The sequence below is a fragment of the Archocentrus centrarchus genome, chromosome 7 (assembly GCF_007364275.1).
Source record: "Archocentrus centrarchus isolate MPI-CPG fArcCen1 chromosome 7, fArcCen1, whole genome shotgun sequence".
NCBI classification, from domain to species: domain Eukaryota; kingdom Metazoa; phylum Chordata; class Actinopteri; order Cichliformes; family Cichlidae; genus Archocentrus; species Archocentrus centrarchus.
This window is the reverse complement of record NC_044352.1, coordinates 14,763,056-14,779,178: the sequence shown is the minus strand read 5'-3', so window position 1 is coordinate 14,779,178 and position 16,123 is coordinate 14,763,056. Positions and strand designations below refer to the sequence as shown.

At 41.9% G+C, this 16,123-nt stretch overlaps 2 protein-coding genes across 5 annotated transcripts; one reads left to right on the top strand and one right to left on the bottom strand.

The window, feature by feature from the left end:
• Positions 1 to 87: 87 nt before the first annotated feature.
• LOC115783525 (receptor-type tyrosine-protein phosphatase V-like) lies at positions 88 to 4,055 on the top strand. Of its 2 annotated transcripts, none has more exons than XM_030734390.1 (11): positions 88 to 218; positions 647 to 728; positions 989 to 1,088; positions 1,180 to 1,270; positions 1,361 to 1,437; positions 1,541 to 1,675; positions 2,127 to 2,249; positions 2,367 to 2,527; positions 2,644 to 2,779; positions 3,328 to 3,389; positions 3,495 to 4,055. In XM_030734390.1, the coding sequence occupies exons 2-11, from the start codon at positions 724 to 726 to the stop codon at positions 3,727 to 3,729; spliced, it is 1,125 nt and encodes a 374-aa protein (XP_030590250.1). In that variant the 5' UTR covers positions 88 to 218; positions 647 to 723; the 3' UTR covers positions 3,730 to 4,055. The 2 variants fall into 2 exon arrangements, with proteins under 2 accessions (XP_030590250.1, XP_030590251.1); XM_030734391.1 differs by having other exon boundaries at positions 147 to 218; positions 685 to 728.
• Positions 4,056 to 4,180: 125 nt separating this feature from the next.
• On the bottom strand, positions 4,181 to 13,845 carry LOC115783523 (glutamine-rich protein 1-like). Of its 3 annotated transcripts, none has more exons than XM_030734389.1 (12): positions 12,870 to 13,533; positions 11,588 to 11,863; positions 11,401 to 11,496; positions 11,176 to 11,316; positions 10,322 to 11,089; positions 10,040 to 10,217; positions 9,763 to 9,917; positions 9,523 to 9,637; positions 7,706 to 7,814; positions 7,341 to 7,489; positions 7,168 to 7,258; positions 4,181 to 5,478 (listed from the first exon to the last, which is right to left on the bottom strand). In XM_030734389.1, the coding sequence occupies exons 2-12, from the start codon at positions 11,840 to 11,842 to the stop codon at positions 5,292 to 5,294; spliced, it is 2,244 nt and encodes a 747-aa protein (XP_030590249.1). In that variant the 5' UTR covers positions 11,843 to 11,863; positions 12,870 to 13,533; the 3' UTR covers positions 4,181 to 5,291. The 3 variants fall into 3 exon arrangements, 2 of the variants coding, with proteins under 2 accessions (XP_030590249.1, XP_030590248.1); XM_030734388.1 differs by lacking the exon at positions 12,870 to 13,533 and adding an exon at positions 13,642 to 13,845 and having other exon boundaries at positions 4,182 to 5,478; XR_004020217.1 differs by lacking the exons at positions 4,181 to 5,478; positions 12,870 to 13,533 and adding an exon at positions 13,642 to 13,845 and having other exon boundaries at positions 7,341 to 7,523.
• Between the last annotated feature and the right edge of the window lie 2,278 nt (positions 13,846 to 16,123).

Below are 16,123 nucleotides of genomic sequence, written 5' to 3'. Positions count from 1 at the left end.
GCATAGCTGTTATACTGGCATCTCTCCTCTGAAATTTAGTGTTCCCCACTCCACCCACTGTCTCCACCCATCACACTTCTTCCTGCCTGGAGAGAGAGAGCGCGAGACGGACAGAGAGAGCACCATTAAAAGCAGACAGCTTTAAGATGACCTGGGGAATTGCAGTATTTTACTCATTCTCTTCAGTTGACTGCGGCAGTCTTAAAACATTTACAAAGGTAAGCCCGATACAATCACACAACATTCAAGCTGTGTTTTGCGCCGCTGTTGGTTCTTCGGTGTTGACAACTTGCTAGAACAGGTTTTCCTTCTTGTTAGGTGAGTAATACTAATTGTTCTGTGTGAATGCCGGGCTGAAATGCAAGCACAGGTTTTTGTCCATGGGAAAAGATGTGTATTTTGTAGCCTTAATTAATCGTTTCTGAGAGAATACAACTTTCCTGGTGTCAGGTCTCTATCTTTCGAAGTTATAGTTCCTTTTTAACTACTTGAGGAGGGAGAGGGAGGAAACCGTAAACACAGGATTTACACCTTTTCAGTATTTACTTTTTACTATTCACTGGTTTTAACTAATCTTTTTTTTGGGGGGGGGGGGGGTGCTTTGTTTTTCTGTCTGTTTTTTTTGTTTGTTTGTTTGTTTTTACAGCATCAAAACTAGTCTTCTTTGCAACTTCGACACTCCAGGTTTCCTTTTAAAGTACAGGATCACCTGTAAGAATAGACATGAGGTAAGGATAAAAAAAAAAGTGTAAATTTTAAAATATCAATATTAAAGACTCTACTTGGTGATATTCTACATTCTAATCCACTACAGGACTAAATAATAATAATAATAATACTGTATTCCTTTCCTGTCTGTGACAATTAGTTTTGACACTTATGAGTTTGTAGAGACATACGCATCAATTTTTAAAGGAATTTCCTTTTGGTTACACAGTGAAAACTTGCTTTGCTTTTTTGTTTTTTTTAATCCAGTCATGTCTTACAGGGTGCAAACTTTCCCGAGAGCGCAGATTTTGCAGGAGTTTGATTTGCGATGCCAGGCACTGGCTGCTAACAACAAAAGAGGCTTTAAACAGGAGTTTGAGGTAATCCATAAGTTTCTAACTTGAACTGGAAAATAGATTTGTGATTTGTAAAGTGTTTTTCATGCATGTCAGTGTGTTTGGGTGTGTGCAGGAGCTCAACAAAGTCGGCAAAGATCTCCCCACCAGAGTCGGAAACTCTGAGGTCAACAGACAAAAGAACAGATACCCCTACATTTTACCATGTACGAGCAATGCTTATTATACTGCAGAGAGTATTAACTATGTGTAGCAACATTTGAAACCTTTGTCTGTTTTTCAACATCTGGATGTAGATGATCACTGTCGCGTCAGGCTCTCCATTCAAAACTCCTATGCACACACCGACTACATCAATGCAAATTTTGTGCCTGTAAGATCTCATTCGCTTCCTCAACCTCATTCATTTCATCCCATCTACAACTGTCTGCATCTGTTATTAAGTGTGTGTCTGTGTCGGTTCAATTAACTTTCAGGGGGGAGAATCAGAGAGAGACTTCATTTGCACCCAGGGTCCTTTGCCCAACACCATAGCTGACTTCTGGAGGATGGTGTGGGAGCAAAACGTCAGAATAATAGTCATGGTGACAGCTCTGAAACATAAGGACATCGTGAGAGACACTTACTCATTTTGTGTGTTTGAATGTGTGTGTGTGGCTCGTTTGCTTTCTTGTTAAATTAGAAGTTCAGTATCAATCACTGGTTAGCTCAATTTGAGACTCTTTTCTACAGAAAAACACAACCCAAGATTATTTTAACAGATTAATTTCACAGACTAATTAAAAGGTCGATAAAGTGTCTATTTGTGAGATTTCTTAACTACTTAGAATTTGCACTTCACCAAGAGCAGCTGCTAGAGTGAATTCTGCCTCGTATACAACAGATTACTGAGACACACAAGATTGTAACAGTTTAAACACATTGTGTCTGTCTGCGATTGTGACTTAGATGAACTTCAGATCTCATTTTATGCTTAATTCATGCAGGAAACCTGGTAATTCCAAAGGATTCACACACAATACCAGGACTTTCCCTCTAACCTTATTAACTCTTTGTATGCAGGTTTTATGTGACAGTTATTGGCCACTGGATCCAGGGATAGTTTATCACGGACTGATCAAAGTCACAACAGTGACTCGCAAACAGGGACCAGATTATTTTGTCACAACCATTAACCTCCAACATGTGAGTGAATAACACATTCATCACCCTGTGTGCTCCCTTTACCTGCTGCAGCTTGCTTCTGTGTACATTGACTGCACCTGCAATAAAAGGAGTAAGCCCTTGTGGTATTTGTTTCAGAGAGACTGTGCAACAGACAGGATAATCACACACTATTACTACCCCTCCTGGCCGGACAGGGGAGTCCCTAAGAGCTCACCCTCTCTCTGTGCCTTCACAGAGCATGTGCGGCAGCATTTGGAAGCCATTCCTCGTCTGGGGCCGGCTGTGGTGCATTGCAGGTGTGACCTTTGACTTTAATCCCATTGCCTTCTCTGTAACACCATTTCTCTGTCAGTATTATTCCTGTAGTTCATAGTGGAATCAGTCAAATAGTGAACGGTTTTTGTGATTTCAGTGCAGGTATTGGCCGGACAGGAACATTTGTAACACTGCTCTGGCTGATGCAACTGTGTGCCAGGGGCATCCGGCCTAATATCAGGGCTGCTGTGCAGGACCTTCGTCTGCATCGAATGTGGATGGTCCAGAATCTGGTCAGTCCTCACCTACAGTAGCAGAAGACTAAAAATATATATTTATTGAAGTCTAGAAATTTAAATTTTATTTTAATAATAGACATGATCTGTAACACGACCACATATTTTATGAACTGATCATATTTCCTGTATTTTATATTTTGAAAGTAAATGTGTGTCAAATTAAATTAACTGAGAAACAAATACGATATCTGGGTTTGGTAATGGGGGTCAAACTACAAAGTAAAAGTGCCTCCAAACAACAGCTAAGTGAAGCCTATTACACGTTCCACCTGCTCACCCGAACAAGGTCAACAAACATATTTCAAAGTTGTCATGGATATTAAATTGTAATACTGTTGAACTATACAGATAATATTCATATACAATGCACCATATTCACCTTAATAGGAAATGTATTGAGTACTTGAATCTATACTTGTATTTTATTAAAGCATTCCTTTGATTACCACTAATCTGTCATCTCCCCGCACATTAACATTACATGCACTAGTGGTTCATGCTAAACATACCCATAATTCACCCTTTCTCTTGCATCTGCTCAGGAGCAGTACGTGTGCGCTCATGAGTGTCTGTTACACTGGCTCAGTGTGGGAACCTCAGCATGGTGAGAATGCAGAAATGCTCCCAGTGACCACAAAGATACACCAAATTGGAAGTCTATCATCAGTTTCTGTGTAATGACTTCTAATGGGCAACTTGTCATCAACAGGAGCTCACAGATCCAGAGAGTTAGTTTTAATACCAACTGCTACATTCAGGATCGGCCTCGCAGCTCCTCAGGACAGAGAAGCCGATCACGCAGGAGGAGCCGTCACCCCCAAGGACAGACACCTCTAGCAGACCCACCGCAGAACACAATACAGCAGATTTTAAACCCTGGGAAACTCCTGAGGAGGTTACTCCCCTCCTCTTCACTGCTGAATCCAGCCACACACCCCTCCTAAGTCAGCATGCTGGAAGATGCATATATGCAAACAAGAAAAACTGTGTAAAAATAATAATGATGCCCTCATACAGTGTATACTGTTTGTGGTCAGGAACTGCAGGCAGAAAACTGGCCTGACAACATGCACGTAAATGCTAGTCAAGAGAACAGTGGCTTATATTGTCACTACAAAAAAATGATTTCGAGGTAAAGCAGATGCGGCCAAACCTGTTATTCTAGTTACGTGGAACTGATGACAAAAACCTTCAGGCTTGTACTTTATATATGCTGGCACATCATGTTGCTAACAAAATATTTAATCTTAACAGAGTATGACAGTATGTACAGTGCATTTTTAATATATATATATATATATATTTTTTTTTTTATTGTGACTACTGATAAAGTGCCATTGTGAGATGACTTTTATTAAGTTTTTTTTTTTTTTGAAAAATCATTGTGCATCATTTTATAATCACACAATGCAGGCTATCAGTACTTAAGGATGCATGTGCAGATTTGATACTGGATTGGCTAGAAAGGCAGACACATGGTGTAGGGACTGTACAAAAAAAGGTCATGTTTCAAAAACACAGGCACTGCCATTCTCCTTAGATGAACCCATTACAGCACATGAAGGAGCCATGAATTTTGTACATTATAGAACATTAAGGGCTAACCCACTTTTTAGAGTCTTTCATATCTCCTGTAATAGACACGTATGATACAACAGGTCCCTCTTCTGGTGAGTTTCGGGGAGAAAGGAAGATCCAGCAGCAGTCAGCATCCTACGCTACACCTCCGACGTGTGGCAAGCGCCAACAGCTGCAACCCGGACAGTGGCGCTTTAATGCAATCAAAACCAGAGCAGACTTACTTCCTGTTGTGATTTGATGATGCTGAGTTAGTCCAACAGGTGGTGCTGCAGCTTAAGCCAACAAAGCAAGTCACCTCCCACGTTGAGTGTGTCGGCACTAAAACTCAGTTCCAGACAGACAAGAGTAAAATACAAAGAAAGAGAATTCACACAACTTGAAAATGAGCTTTTCGCCTATGTTTGGCTACTTAATGCAGTTTTAATACCACTGAGGTATTCACTGTGAGACTTAACAGTGACCAAGGCAAAAGAGAAAAACTAGAGCAACAACAAGGGATGTCTAAGAAAAGCAGCATAGCGCAGGCCAAACTCATGGAAAATATATATGAAATATATTACAGATTAAAACAGAACAGGAAACAAAAAAAAGCTGTTCCAGAGTATTGGTAAAGAGAACCAACAGTTAAAATAACACTTAAATTAGAGTTCAGGTCCAATAAAAAGATTAGATACTACATCCTTTGGCCAAAATGATGACAAAAAAAAACAAAAACATGACTGCCTCAGTAAGACAAACGATCTGTATTGGTTGCATGTGTATATACAGTCCGTGCGTGAGATATGCTGAAACATAATGAAAATAAACATATACATGCCACCCTTAAAGACCACAGGAGGGTGTGAGAGAATAGAAAACTACTCGTAACGAGCAATCAAAGGCTGGGTGAAGAAAGAGAAGGTCTGAGTTCGTTTTTGCAGTCCAACTAGTGCACGTTCTCGGACATGTTAATGGCTTCCTGGATTTCGCGAACAGCAAGGATGCGGGCGAGCATCTGCTCCAGCTGTTCTTTTGGGATTGGCTGAGTTGAGTACCAGATGGGGCTGTTTGGAGCCACCACAGGCTCAGGTGTCAGGTAGAAGGTGTCATTGCGACCTTTAGCACTCTGTGGGCTGAGAGAGAGAGAGAGACAAAGAGAAGCTGGTGTGAGGATATTTTCAGGAAACACTTCACATATCAAATCAAAGTTAGTTTTATCCTGCCTACAACAAAACCGCATACAATTATTTTTTTGTTTGGGAACAGAGGGAAAGGTTTCATGGTAAGTCTTGCTTCTATGGCAGATTTCTACCTTTTTAAAGGAGAACAGATAGGATTTAACTTTAAGAAAGTAAAAACACCGAAAGATACCAACTGTGTCCTAAGTGCCGTATTAACAAGCTATTTAGTACACAAAAAAACTCAAACAATACACAAAAATGTCCAAAATCTTCAACTCAGTAATATGCCAAATACCACCTGGTTAACATAGATCTTTCCACCAAATATCATACACACTCCGTCACACAGGGAACAGCGGAGCGGCATAAACGCAGTCTCGCTGCTCTCGTGAACATAAGAGGAACCAGAACATCAGTAGCTCATCTGGCTCATAATCTTATCACAATTCACAGGTTAAGTTTTTTTTGTCATTGGCTGGTTGTACTGCATGAACTAATGAAGATTAACATCCAATGAGAAGACAAGGAGGCTCACAGACAGACAGATCCAGGACAAATTAATCTCGTTTCTGACTGATCTTGGCCATTTTTATATTCATAAACCGAGTATAAGGAACAGCAGCTAATAAAAAAATAGCTAGGGGTTGTGTCGTGCATAAAAGGACCAGAGAAAAATACACGCTAAAAAGAAATTCCCTGGTGCTTCTGCTCGGTGTAGGGTCAGTTTGTAATTCAGACATAAATCTTGTGAATGAGTGCTCATTCCACTCTCATATCAATAATGTAACTCGGTCAGCTTACTTTCATCTACAAAATCTCTCTCCCCTGCGTCCCTCCATCAGCCGTGTAACACCTGCCCTACAGCAACTCCACTGGCTCCCCATCAAATACTGCATAATTTACAAGCTGCTGCTTCTTTCATTTAAGGCCATTAACAGTCTTGCTCCTCAGTACCTTTCTGAGCTCCTCCATACATACAGTCCCACACATACTCTCAGGTCCTCCTTCACCCAACTCACTGTTCCACCTGCTCACTTGACCACCACGGGGTCAAGAGCCTTCAGTCTTAACATACAGCCCCTTAAATCTAAATCTAAATATTTAGCTTGTTTTCTGAAATACTGGTACTACTTGCCAAAACTGTGATATTAATAAAATAAATTCATAAACAATGTAGTGCTATTTCAAAAATAATGCCAGTGAAGGTCAAAAATGTTTGTAGCTTTGATCTCTGACAATGCTCAAAGCCAGCAAACATAAAAAAAGTCACCTTTTCGGAGAGAAGAGCGAGAAAAAGTTATACGGTATATATGTTCTTCGCCAGGTCGCCTAGCAACAGTGTTCTCACACCTTTAAGCGCCGCAGCACATACTGCATGTGAAGTCTGCTTCCCACATCATTGACAGAAACGCAGAGTTTTATTTAAAGGAGGGGGGGGGCCACTAACTCTAACCTTGGCCAGACTGCAAAGCAGCACATCGTAGAGCAAAGGTGCATTTTTTTTTTATACATCTCAAAATTGGAATTATACTTCAATTTTGTTTCAAAGGGTATGAAAAAAATTACAGTCTTTGAGATAGCACATTTTACACTTGAGCTTCTTAATTCACCGATTCCGCCTTAACATTGCTTTGTCTTTACCATTTGAAGAGGTAGAAATCATAGAGTTTGATGGGGCATCGCAGCGGGTTCTCGGGGTCCTCCAGCTGTTCCGAGTACATATCATCTGTCACTGAAAAAAGTGTACAAAGTTATCATTAATTTACCCTTGAAATGGGGGTTTCCTGTCAAAAGCAATCCATGCATGCTCTTACCTTTCTGTCCTATGAACCGCTCTGTTGACTTTAGGTATCGGATGCTGGTGCTCTTATCTTTAGGGTTATTGGGGCTCTTCCGGGTGTGCCTCAGCACCTTTGAAAAGGCCACTTTTAGATGCTGATCCACTGTTTTCAGGTGGAAATACCTGTAAAATGAAAAACAAAAGCAAATGCAGGCAACTGTGAGGCCAGAGTGGAGTGGGGAAGGGGGGCAGAAAAATAGTATCTCATTTAGTATTTTGTAGTTCAGTTATTTCTGCTGTTGTTCTTACTTAAAGGGGTTAATCATGGGCAGTAAGCACAGGACAACCACATAAAATGGCTGCAGAGAGCATTACAGTTGGGAGCGCTGTGCTACTCACTTGGTGTTGAAGAACATGAGAGTTGTTAGCAGTGTTGAGGGAGAATGAGCTCCCAGCTGTTTACATTCCCACAACATCTCCTCTGTCACATGACTGGGAATAACATAACCTGGCAGGAGAGGGTAAAGAGCAGATTAGAGACGTGTGTGGTCTCTAACAAAAACCATGCTTCATCCTTTTACAACCACAAACAGAACTTTGTAGGAACTGCAATTAGAAAGTTTATACTTCTAAACAACAAAGACCAGAACAGCAGTTGGAGGGAAAACTAAATGGATATGTAATTTTTAATTAACAGTAACAACTATGACAGTTGGAGCTTTGAGAGTTAAAAATAAACTAAATTACCACCTTGCAGTTGCATGTTTTGCCAACCAGTCAAGTTGCAGATTAAATTCATATCTCTTCAGAATTAAAGCCTTTAATGCACCTGTGTTTGGTCAATAAAACTGATTCTGATAAAACACCAAGTTGAAGCCATGACACTAAACAAAGCTTCAAATACAAATGTTCCTGAAATGAAGCTACTAATTCTTGATACTGACCTTCAGCGCACCAGTAAAAAGGATCTTTATTTTACCATGTGACATTAGGTCACTATCTCATCTTCTTACAGTCTTTGAAAATTGCTGGAAAAGGGTTTCTGCATAACATTATGTTACAGTGAAGCTGACTTTTGACCTTTTAGATATAAAATGTCATCATTTCATTTTATCCTATTAAACATTAGTGTAAAATGTTGCCACTGAGTTATGATAAAAGAATGTTTTGTCAGATCATAATAACCTTGACCTCTAACCATGAATTCTACTCAGGTCAAGTGAGAGTTTGTATGAAAAAGCAATAAATTCCCTCAATGCGCTTCTGAGATCACAATAATAGGACTGACAGACAAATTTAAAACATATTTCTGTCACTGATTCAGAGATGAGATTTTTAAAATAACCATGATGCAGCTGTATGTATGATATCTTGTTAGGTAATTTACAAGCGTCATATAATTATACCTGCAGTTCAAGGTAAAGCCTGATCGATATATTGATTGCTATCTGCTATTTGTTGATATATCGCTCTTGGGATTAATAACAGCCAATTCATGAAAATTAAAAAGTAAGGAAAACAGGAGAAACCAGCAGCAGGACAGTGCAGAGTCAAGCAGTTTAAAAATAAACTGCTTTGTCATGTTATCTTAGTAAGGACTCATAAATAACAGCATATATCAAATGTTAGGGAAATGTGTATGTGTTTTGTGTGTCTAAAAGGAAAAAAAATATTGGCCAATATATTAGATTTTTAAAAATCACCAAATCTGTAATCAGTATCAGTCTTAAAAATCATATACCGGTCAGGCTCTAGTTCAGGGTTTCTGCCAGTGTACTGCAAGCCTGGGTGGTCACTGGGCCCACAGTGAAGTACACACAGACACATGAAAGTTGTTTGCACTATACAGTGCTTTCACAGACATTACCCAACAGAGCAAATGCAAATGTCAGATGAGATATTAAACTGTCTTTATACTGCCACCTCATTAGTACAAAGTCTGTGTAATGTCCAACTGTACTCATGTGAGAACAGGACAGGTAATTGTCTGGAAAAGTGACAGCAAGCCAAGTAGGCACCGTGTCCCAACTCCTGCATGTTCTGCTCAGTGGGCCAATTCGTCTAATCCAAACAGTGTGTTGCCAACAGTGAAAATGCATGCATCTGAAGCAGATTATCTTCTGCTGTGTGCCACAGGTGAGAAGTGGCAACTTTGTACATTATCCCAGTCTGACTCACCCTGAGTTCATGTGAAAACAGCTGAGCTTTGCTCTCACCTAGTGGATGAACAGATGGTCTCCAAGGCTCCAGGATCTGGTGTAGACTCTGAGCAAAGCGGGTGTAGTACTGATCAGAGAAAATGTCATCCACGCGACCATTATCAAACATATACTGCAAGAAAAAAAAAAAAAAAAAAAAAAAAGGACTCCATTTGTGTTACCATATGGCATAAATATCAACAGGTATTTAATGGATGATCTATGGAGATAAGATCTATGTCTGCAAAGTAAACTTACTTTTTGTATGCACAAAAAAACATAGTAAAGAACATCAGCCTCATAAGTCTCCCCTTCTAGCCCCCGTGCTTCTGCTGTCATCAAAGAGAGACCCATGCAGAGCTCAGCAACTGCACATGACACCAAATCCTCCTGGAAACGCAGAGCCTGCCGTCCTACAACAAACAAAACAAGTGACTATGCAAACAGATAAAAAAAAACAAAGAAAAGGAAATGGCAATACATGTCTTATCTAATCATTTTAACTCATACTTAATCATTGGGCATGCACACTTACTGCCAATCGGTGCAAGTTTATTTTTGTCTGATTTGTCTAACTCTGCGTTTTTACGCTGAGCCCAAAGCCGCCACACATCCAGCCCCTCCTCTGGCTTCAGAGTAGCAGGCAACAGCAGCTCCTGCACCTGCACCTGCTGCTGACCTTGACCATCTACCTCTGCAACGACTGTCTGACCCTGCATAAACACAGCATACCAACACTATTATCTCAAGCAGTGCAGAATGCATCTTGATCTGTTTAAAGTTGAAATCCAACATAGCTGAATACTTGTGTTATTACCTGTAGCTGTTGTGTGTCCTGTCCTGTCAGCCCCTGTGTGTGCAGCACCTGTTGCTGTGGGTCCCAGATAAGGGACTGTGTAGCATTTGAGTAGCCCTGTACTGCCACTGGGATGTGGATGTTTCCATTCATCAGCTGAGCAGGGAACAGTGTGTTTGCAGCCAGCGTGTGCACCACTTCTTCCTGGCCTCCCATTGCTCCAGAGCTTGTTATGCTGGAAACAGCCTGTGCTGTCTGACTTTGACTGGCAGGGTTTTTCAGTTTGTCATTTTCAACAGCAACTTGTGTGGGCATTGTTGTAGTGTTTGTTCCTGCAACCTGCACTGTTCCATAAGCTTCCTGGGGGATAGCAATATGCGTTACCTGCTCACGGCCTCCAGATGCAGCAGGTGCAGAATACACAGGGATGGTCCAGGTCTCCCCTGTGGGACTGGTAATAGTACCTGTTGCACTATAAAGATGGGAGCTGTCCACAGTTAGGAGGTCTGGCCGCAGAGATACGTAACTTTGCTGCTGGCCTTGTCCCTGAGGGATAGCCAGGACTGTGGCTACCTGCTGGCCGGGCAGGGCATAGGACACAGTGATGGGCATGTCCACCTTACGCTTCTTGGCTGGCTGGAGGACACCCGCTCCCTGGGATGTTGCAACTGTAGTTCCCATTACTCTCCTCTCTGCACTGTCCTGCTGCTGGGTAGGAGAGAGGGCCCCCACTGTCTGGATTTGGATCTGCTGTCCTCCTGCAACGGCTGCCACCAACTGTGCTTGCAGCTAAGACAAGTATAAAGATGAAAACTAGTAAATTCAAATTCACAGATTAAATATTTGCAATTTTGTAAATTTGTTTATCTCTTTACTTGTTGGTGCTGTTCCTCTGTCAGCTCTCCAGGCTGAATCAGCTGTGCAGTAGTCACACCTTGTAGCTGTTGATGGGAGCCAGAGGGCACCTGAAGAACCTGACCCAGCATCTGACCTTGCTGCTGACCCTGGATTTGCACCTAAAAATAAAAGTCAAGGATTAGAGTATCAATGAATAATAAGTTTAATGATATAGTCAGCAAAAAGATAACAGAGATACAGACCTGTACTATCTGCTGCTCTGTATTCTGTTGCACAGCCTGCTGCTGAGATGCGGTCTCTTGTATCTGTTGCTGCTGTGGCTGGACCTGCACCTGAACCTGCATCATAAGGCAGTACATGTCAGAGACCTTCATTTATCTAGTTATCTTTTTACAGACTGGGTTTTGGTCATTTAGAGTCCTTATTTACCGGACATGCCAGCTCAAGCAATGACCCTGCCACCTCTGTGCTGTCCGTGTAGATGCAGTTAGCCTCTTGCTGGTAGACCATAGTTGTGGTGGTGGTTGTAGTGTCTCCACTTTGCTGGCTGAACTCCTGCAGGGCATCTGGACCTTTGCTGGCCAGGGACTCCAGGAACTCCTTCATGCGATGCTGAGGAATGCTACGAGCTTTCTGCCTAACTAGCTCCTCATAGGAGCCCGTACCATCCAGTGAGTTATTCATTGCTGCTAAGAGTGTTCTCTCCTGTGAAGCACAGTTATTAATTAGCAACAATTTAAATCAAAGTGCATTAACGGTAACATGAAAACAAATTTCATTAACACTAAAAACTCTTAAAAGTTAATCGCCTTTGAAAATACAGATGGATTAAAGATTTTCTTCTTTCAGCTGCTACCTTAGCGAACACCACAGCAGAACATTTGCTTCCATCTCATCCTATCTCTAGCACCATCCTGTCACACTAACCCTCTGCATGTCCTCCTTCATTACATCCATGAACCTCCTCATCAGTCTTCCTCTTTTAGCTCCATCTTCAACAACCTTTGTCCAATATATCCACTACCCATTCTCTGTACACATCCAAACCATCTCAGCCTTGCCGTCGCCTCCAAACCGCTCATCCCTAGCCGTAGCTCTGACATACTCATTTCTAATCCTGTCCATACTGTTCACTCCCAATGAAAATCTCTTCAACTATCCCACCTCCAGTCATTCTATCAGTGTCACCATCTCAACCGAATGGCTGTACCTGCTAAAAACCAAAACAAATCCTGTTTTTTTTCCCCTCACTTTTCCAACTTTACTACTGGAATGGGTTAACGGGTCACTCCTGAGTTCTAACTTCTGAGGGGTCTGGAACAAGGTCCACCTTCAATACCTCTCCTCCTTGCAGCTTCACCTTTCCACCTGTCTCCCTATCATTAACACACCTGTATTCTGTCTAGCTTCTGACTTCCATTCCTCTTCTATCCAGAGCATACCTACACCTCTCCAGGCTCTCCTGCACCTGCCCCCTAATCTCACTACAGATCACACTATCATCTACAAATATTATAGTCCACAGAGACCTCATCTGCCAACCTGTCCATCACCATCGCAAACAAGAAGGGGCTTAGAGCCAGTCCGTGATGTAATCCCACCCCCGCCTTGAACCCATCTGTCACTCCTACCACACACCTGTCTCTTGGCAACCTATCATAGGCTTTCTGCAGATTCACAAGGACACAGTGCTTTCCTCCTCTATACTTACCCATCAACACTCTCAAAGCAAGCATTGCATCTGTAGTGCTCTTTCGTGGCATGACGCCACACTGATGCTCACTGATCATCAGCTCTCTTTTTGACCTAGCTTCAACAACTCCTTCCCACATCTTCAAGGTACGGCCCGTTATCTTTATCCCTCTGACGTTACTACAGCTCTGCACGTCCTTGCTCTTAATAATCAGTACAGTACACTTCTTTTCCATTCATTTCTCAAATGGATTAAAGATAAAAGATGAAAATTGCTGCGCTGGCATTGGTTTGAATAGTGTTTGCAAACTGACCTATGGCTCACTGTCCAGCTGCAACACAGACGGATAGTAATAGGAAAGGGTTAATTCTGGCTGAGTAAACGAGCAGGGACAAAAGCGCGGTCACTTTCCAAATCTGATTCAGTATTCAAGCCACCCATGGAAAGCGCTGCATACAGAAAACATGCAATTTTTTTTAATAACTGTTATTATTCAACATATAGGTCAAAATCCATACGACAGCCAATCAAGTCGGTAGGTTAGCCAGGTGCACGGCTAACTAGCCGCGTGTTGTTTGCAAATCAGATGCAGTCACAGCTGTGTTTGGAAATGCGTACTAATGCCTCCATGCACACAAACATGCACACGTCGGCATCCACGCAGGCAACACCTATGCAGGAACAACGGAAGTTGGGCTAGCTCTCTTGTGTCGGTAACGTTACACCGATTACATTTTTTTTCTGTTTTATCCAAAGCTAGCAGGCTAATGTTAGCGGGCGCGTTAGCTACCTCTCTTCCTCAAAGGGCCGAGGTCTGAGCCACTTCTCTGCCCTCGAAACGTCGCTCCTCTTACAAGAAACAGGAAACCGAAGTGATTTTAGTATTTTCTGTTGTTGGTTTATTCTTTATTTTCCCTTAGTTTTCGTTAGATGGTAAGCTGCAGTTTTTCTTTCTCTAGACCACTCATATTTCGCTGGGCGCCATCTTACAACAGTACCGCCAGACCAATAAGCAAACGATTTGTAACTCTGTCTTGCTATCGCGATATCTCCTCTGCAAGATATCGCGGTAACTGGCGTCTCTATGGTAGTTTGTTAAAGGCGACACACACAGTTGATAGAGCCGCTAAGATCACGTAGATGCCAGTCCACCTTAAAACGCAGTTATGCTAGACAGACGCTCTTAGTGGTTCACTGGCTTCTGAATCTTTTAAGGGGGTCCCGGGGAGATGTGCTAAATGCCTGGGTTGTGCTCAGAAGGTTCTGGGCAGTTGAGGGTTAATTCCCACGCATTACACTTCAGCATGGTCTGCAGCTCCTACACTATTTCTGTTATGGACCAGATGTTCTTAACTATGTGCTTTAATATTCTATTATTTTACAGGGAAAAGTGGAGGAAAATCCTGTCATGTCCCCCCCATCCCCCCCTGGTTTCTACCCCTATGGATGTGTTCAATGTGGAGGTGGGATTATATCCGGGATCTTCAGATGGTTTGGAGACAGTGGCACTGACAAAAAGACAGGAGGCAGATCTGAAGGTGGTAGATCTGACAAAGCTAAGATTTTCTTTGGGAGTGACCAGAATGGACAAGATTAGAAATCATTCTATCAGAGGGACAGCTCAGGTTGACCATTTCGGAGACAAAGAGGCAAGACTAAGATGGTTTGGACATGTGTAGAGGAGGGACAGTTGATATATTGGACAAAGGGTGTTGAATATGGAGCTGCCAAGCTGGAGGAAAAGAGAAAGACGTCAGAAGAGATTCATGGGTGTAGTGGAGTAGAATATGCAGAAGGTTGGTGTGCCAGAGGAGGATGCTAGGGATAGGGTGAGGTGGACACTGGAGCATCCTCTAAAGAAGTTTCACAGCCATTAGTGAGATGACGGAACTTACAGTCCTGTTCACAATAAGAGCAGTGCATTTAAAAGCACGAGTGAAGCTCGGAATCCTTAAATTGTTTTTATTTCCAGGCATTGGGAACACTGCACATTATATTCTATATTTTTCCAATTACTTCACAGGAAATGAAGACAAATTAATGTTGAGCTGTTTAAAAAAATAGCAGTGTCTGCATTTTTCTTTTTAAACTCAAATATTCACTTTATGAACTGAAAAAGCTTTAGGAATTAGCATTCCTGTGAATCACTAAACTAGTATTTAGTTGTATAACCACTGTTTTAGAGAACTGCTTCACAACTGTGTTGCATGGAGTCAACCAACTTCTGGCACTTGTGAACACGTATTCCAGCCCAGGATGATTTGACAACTTTCCACAATTCCTCTGCATTTCTTGGTTTTGCCTCAATAACAGCATTTTTGATGTCACCCCACAAGTTTTCTATCTGATTAAGGTCCGGGGATTGGGTTGACCATTCCATAACTTTAATTTTGTTGGTCTGGAACCAAGATGCTGCTCGCTTACTGGTGTGGTTGGGGTCGTTGTCTTGTTGAAACACCCATTTCAAGGGCATTTCCTCTTCAGCATAAGGCAACATGACCTCTTCAAGGATTTTGATATATGCAAACTGATCCATGATCCCTGGTATGCAATAAATAGGCCCGACACCATAGTAAGAGAAGCAATCAAATATCATGATGCTTGCACCACCATGCTTCACTGTCTTCAGAACACACTATGGCTTGAATTCAGTGCTTGGGGGTCATCTGACAAACTGTCAGGGGCCCTTGGACCAAAAAAGAACAATCTTAATTTCATGAGTCCACAAAATGTTTCTACATTTCTCTACAGGTCAGTCAATGTGTTCTTTGGCAAACTGTAACCTCTTAGCACTTTTTGCATTTGCGCAATATTTCTAAAATTAGAAACATCCTTTCTCAGAGTGACGCTAAAAAGCTAATTCATGCATTTATTACTTCTAGGCTGAACTATTGTAATTCGTTATTATCAGGCTGTCCTAAAAGCTCCCTGAAAAGTCTTCATCTGATCCAACGTGCTGCAGCTAGAGTACTGACAGGAACTAGAAAGAGAGAGCAGATTTCTCCCATATTGGCTTCTCTTCATTGGCTTCCTGTTAAATCTAGAATAGAATTTAAAATCCTTCTCCTCACATACAAGGTCTTGAATAATTAGGCCCCATCTTATCTCAAAGACCTTATAGTCCCGTATCACTCAAATAGAGCACTTCGTTCTTAGAGTGCTGGCTTACTTGTGGTTCCTAGGATACTTAAAATTAGAATGGGAGGCAGAGCCTTCAGCTTTCAGGCCCCTCTTCTGTGGAACCAGCTCCCAGCTTGGATTCGGGAGACAGA

Excerpts from the sequence above, each read along its gene's own strand:
- LOC115783523 (XM_030734388.1), bottom strand. The coding sequence starts at position 11,842 with ATGAATAACTCACTGGATGGTACGGGCTCCTATGAGGAGCTAGTTAGG. Across the intron at positions 11,497-11,587 it reads TGCTTGAGCTGGCATGTCCG|GTTCAGGTGCAGGTCCAGCC; the intron begins GTAAATAAGGAC and ends CTTATGATGCAG. Across the intron at positions 5,479-7,167 it reads GATTTCTACCTCTTCAAATG|CCCACAGAGTGCTAAAGGTC; the intron begins GTAAAGACAAAG and ends TCTCTCTCTCAG.
- LOC115783525 (XM_030734390.1), top strand. Across the intron at positions 1,089-1,179 it reads GCTTTAAACAGGAGTTTGAG|GAGCTCAACAAAGTCGGCAA; the intron begins GTAATCCATAAG and ends GGGTGTGTGCAG. Across the intron at positions 1,676-2,126 it reads CTCTGAAACATAAGGACATC|GTTTTATGTGACAGTTATTG; the intron begins GTGAGAGACACT and ends CTTTGTATGCAG.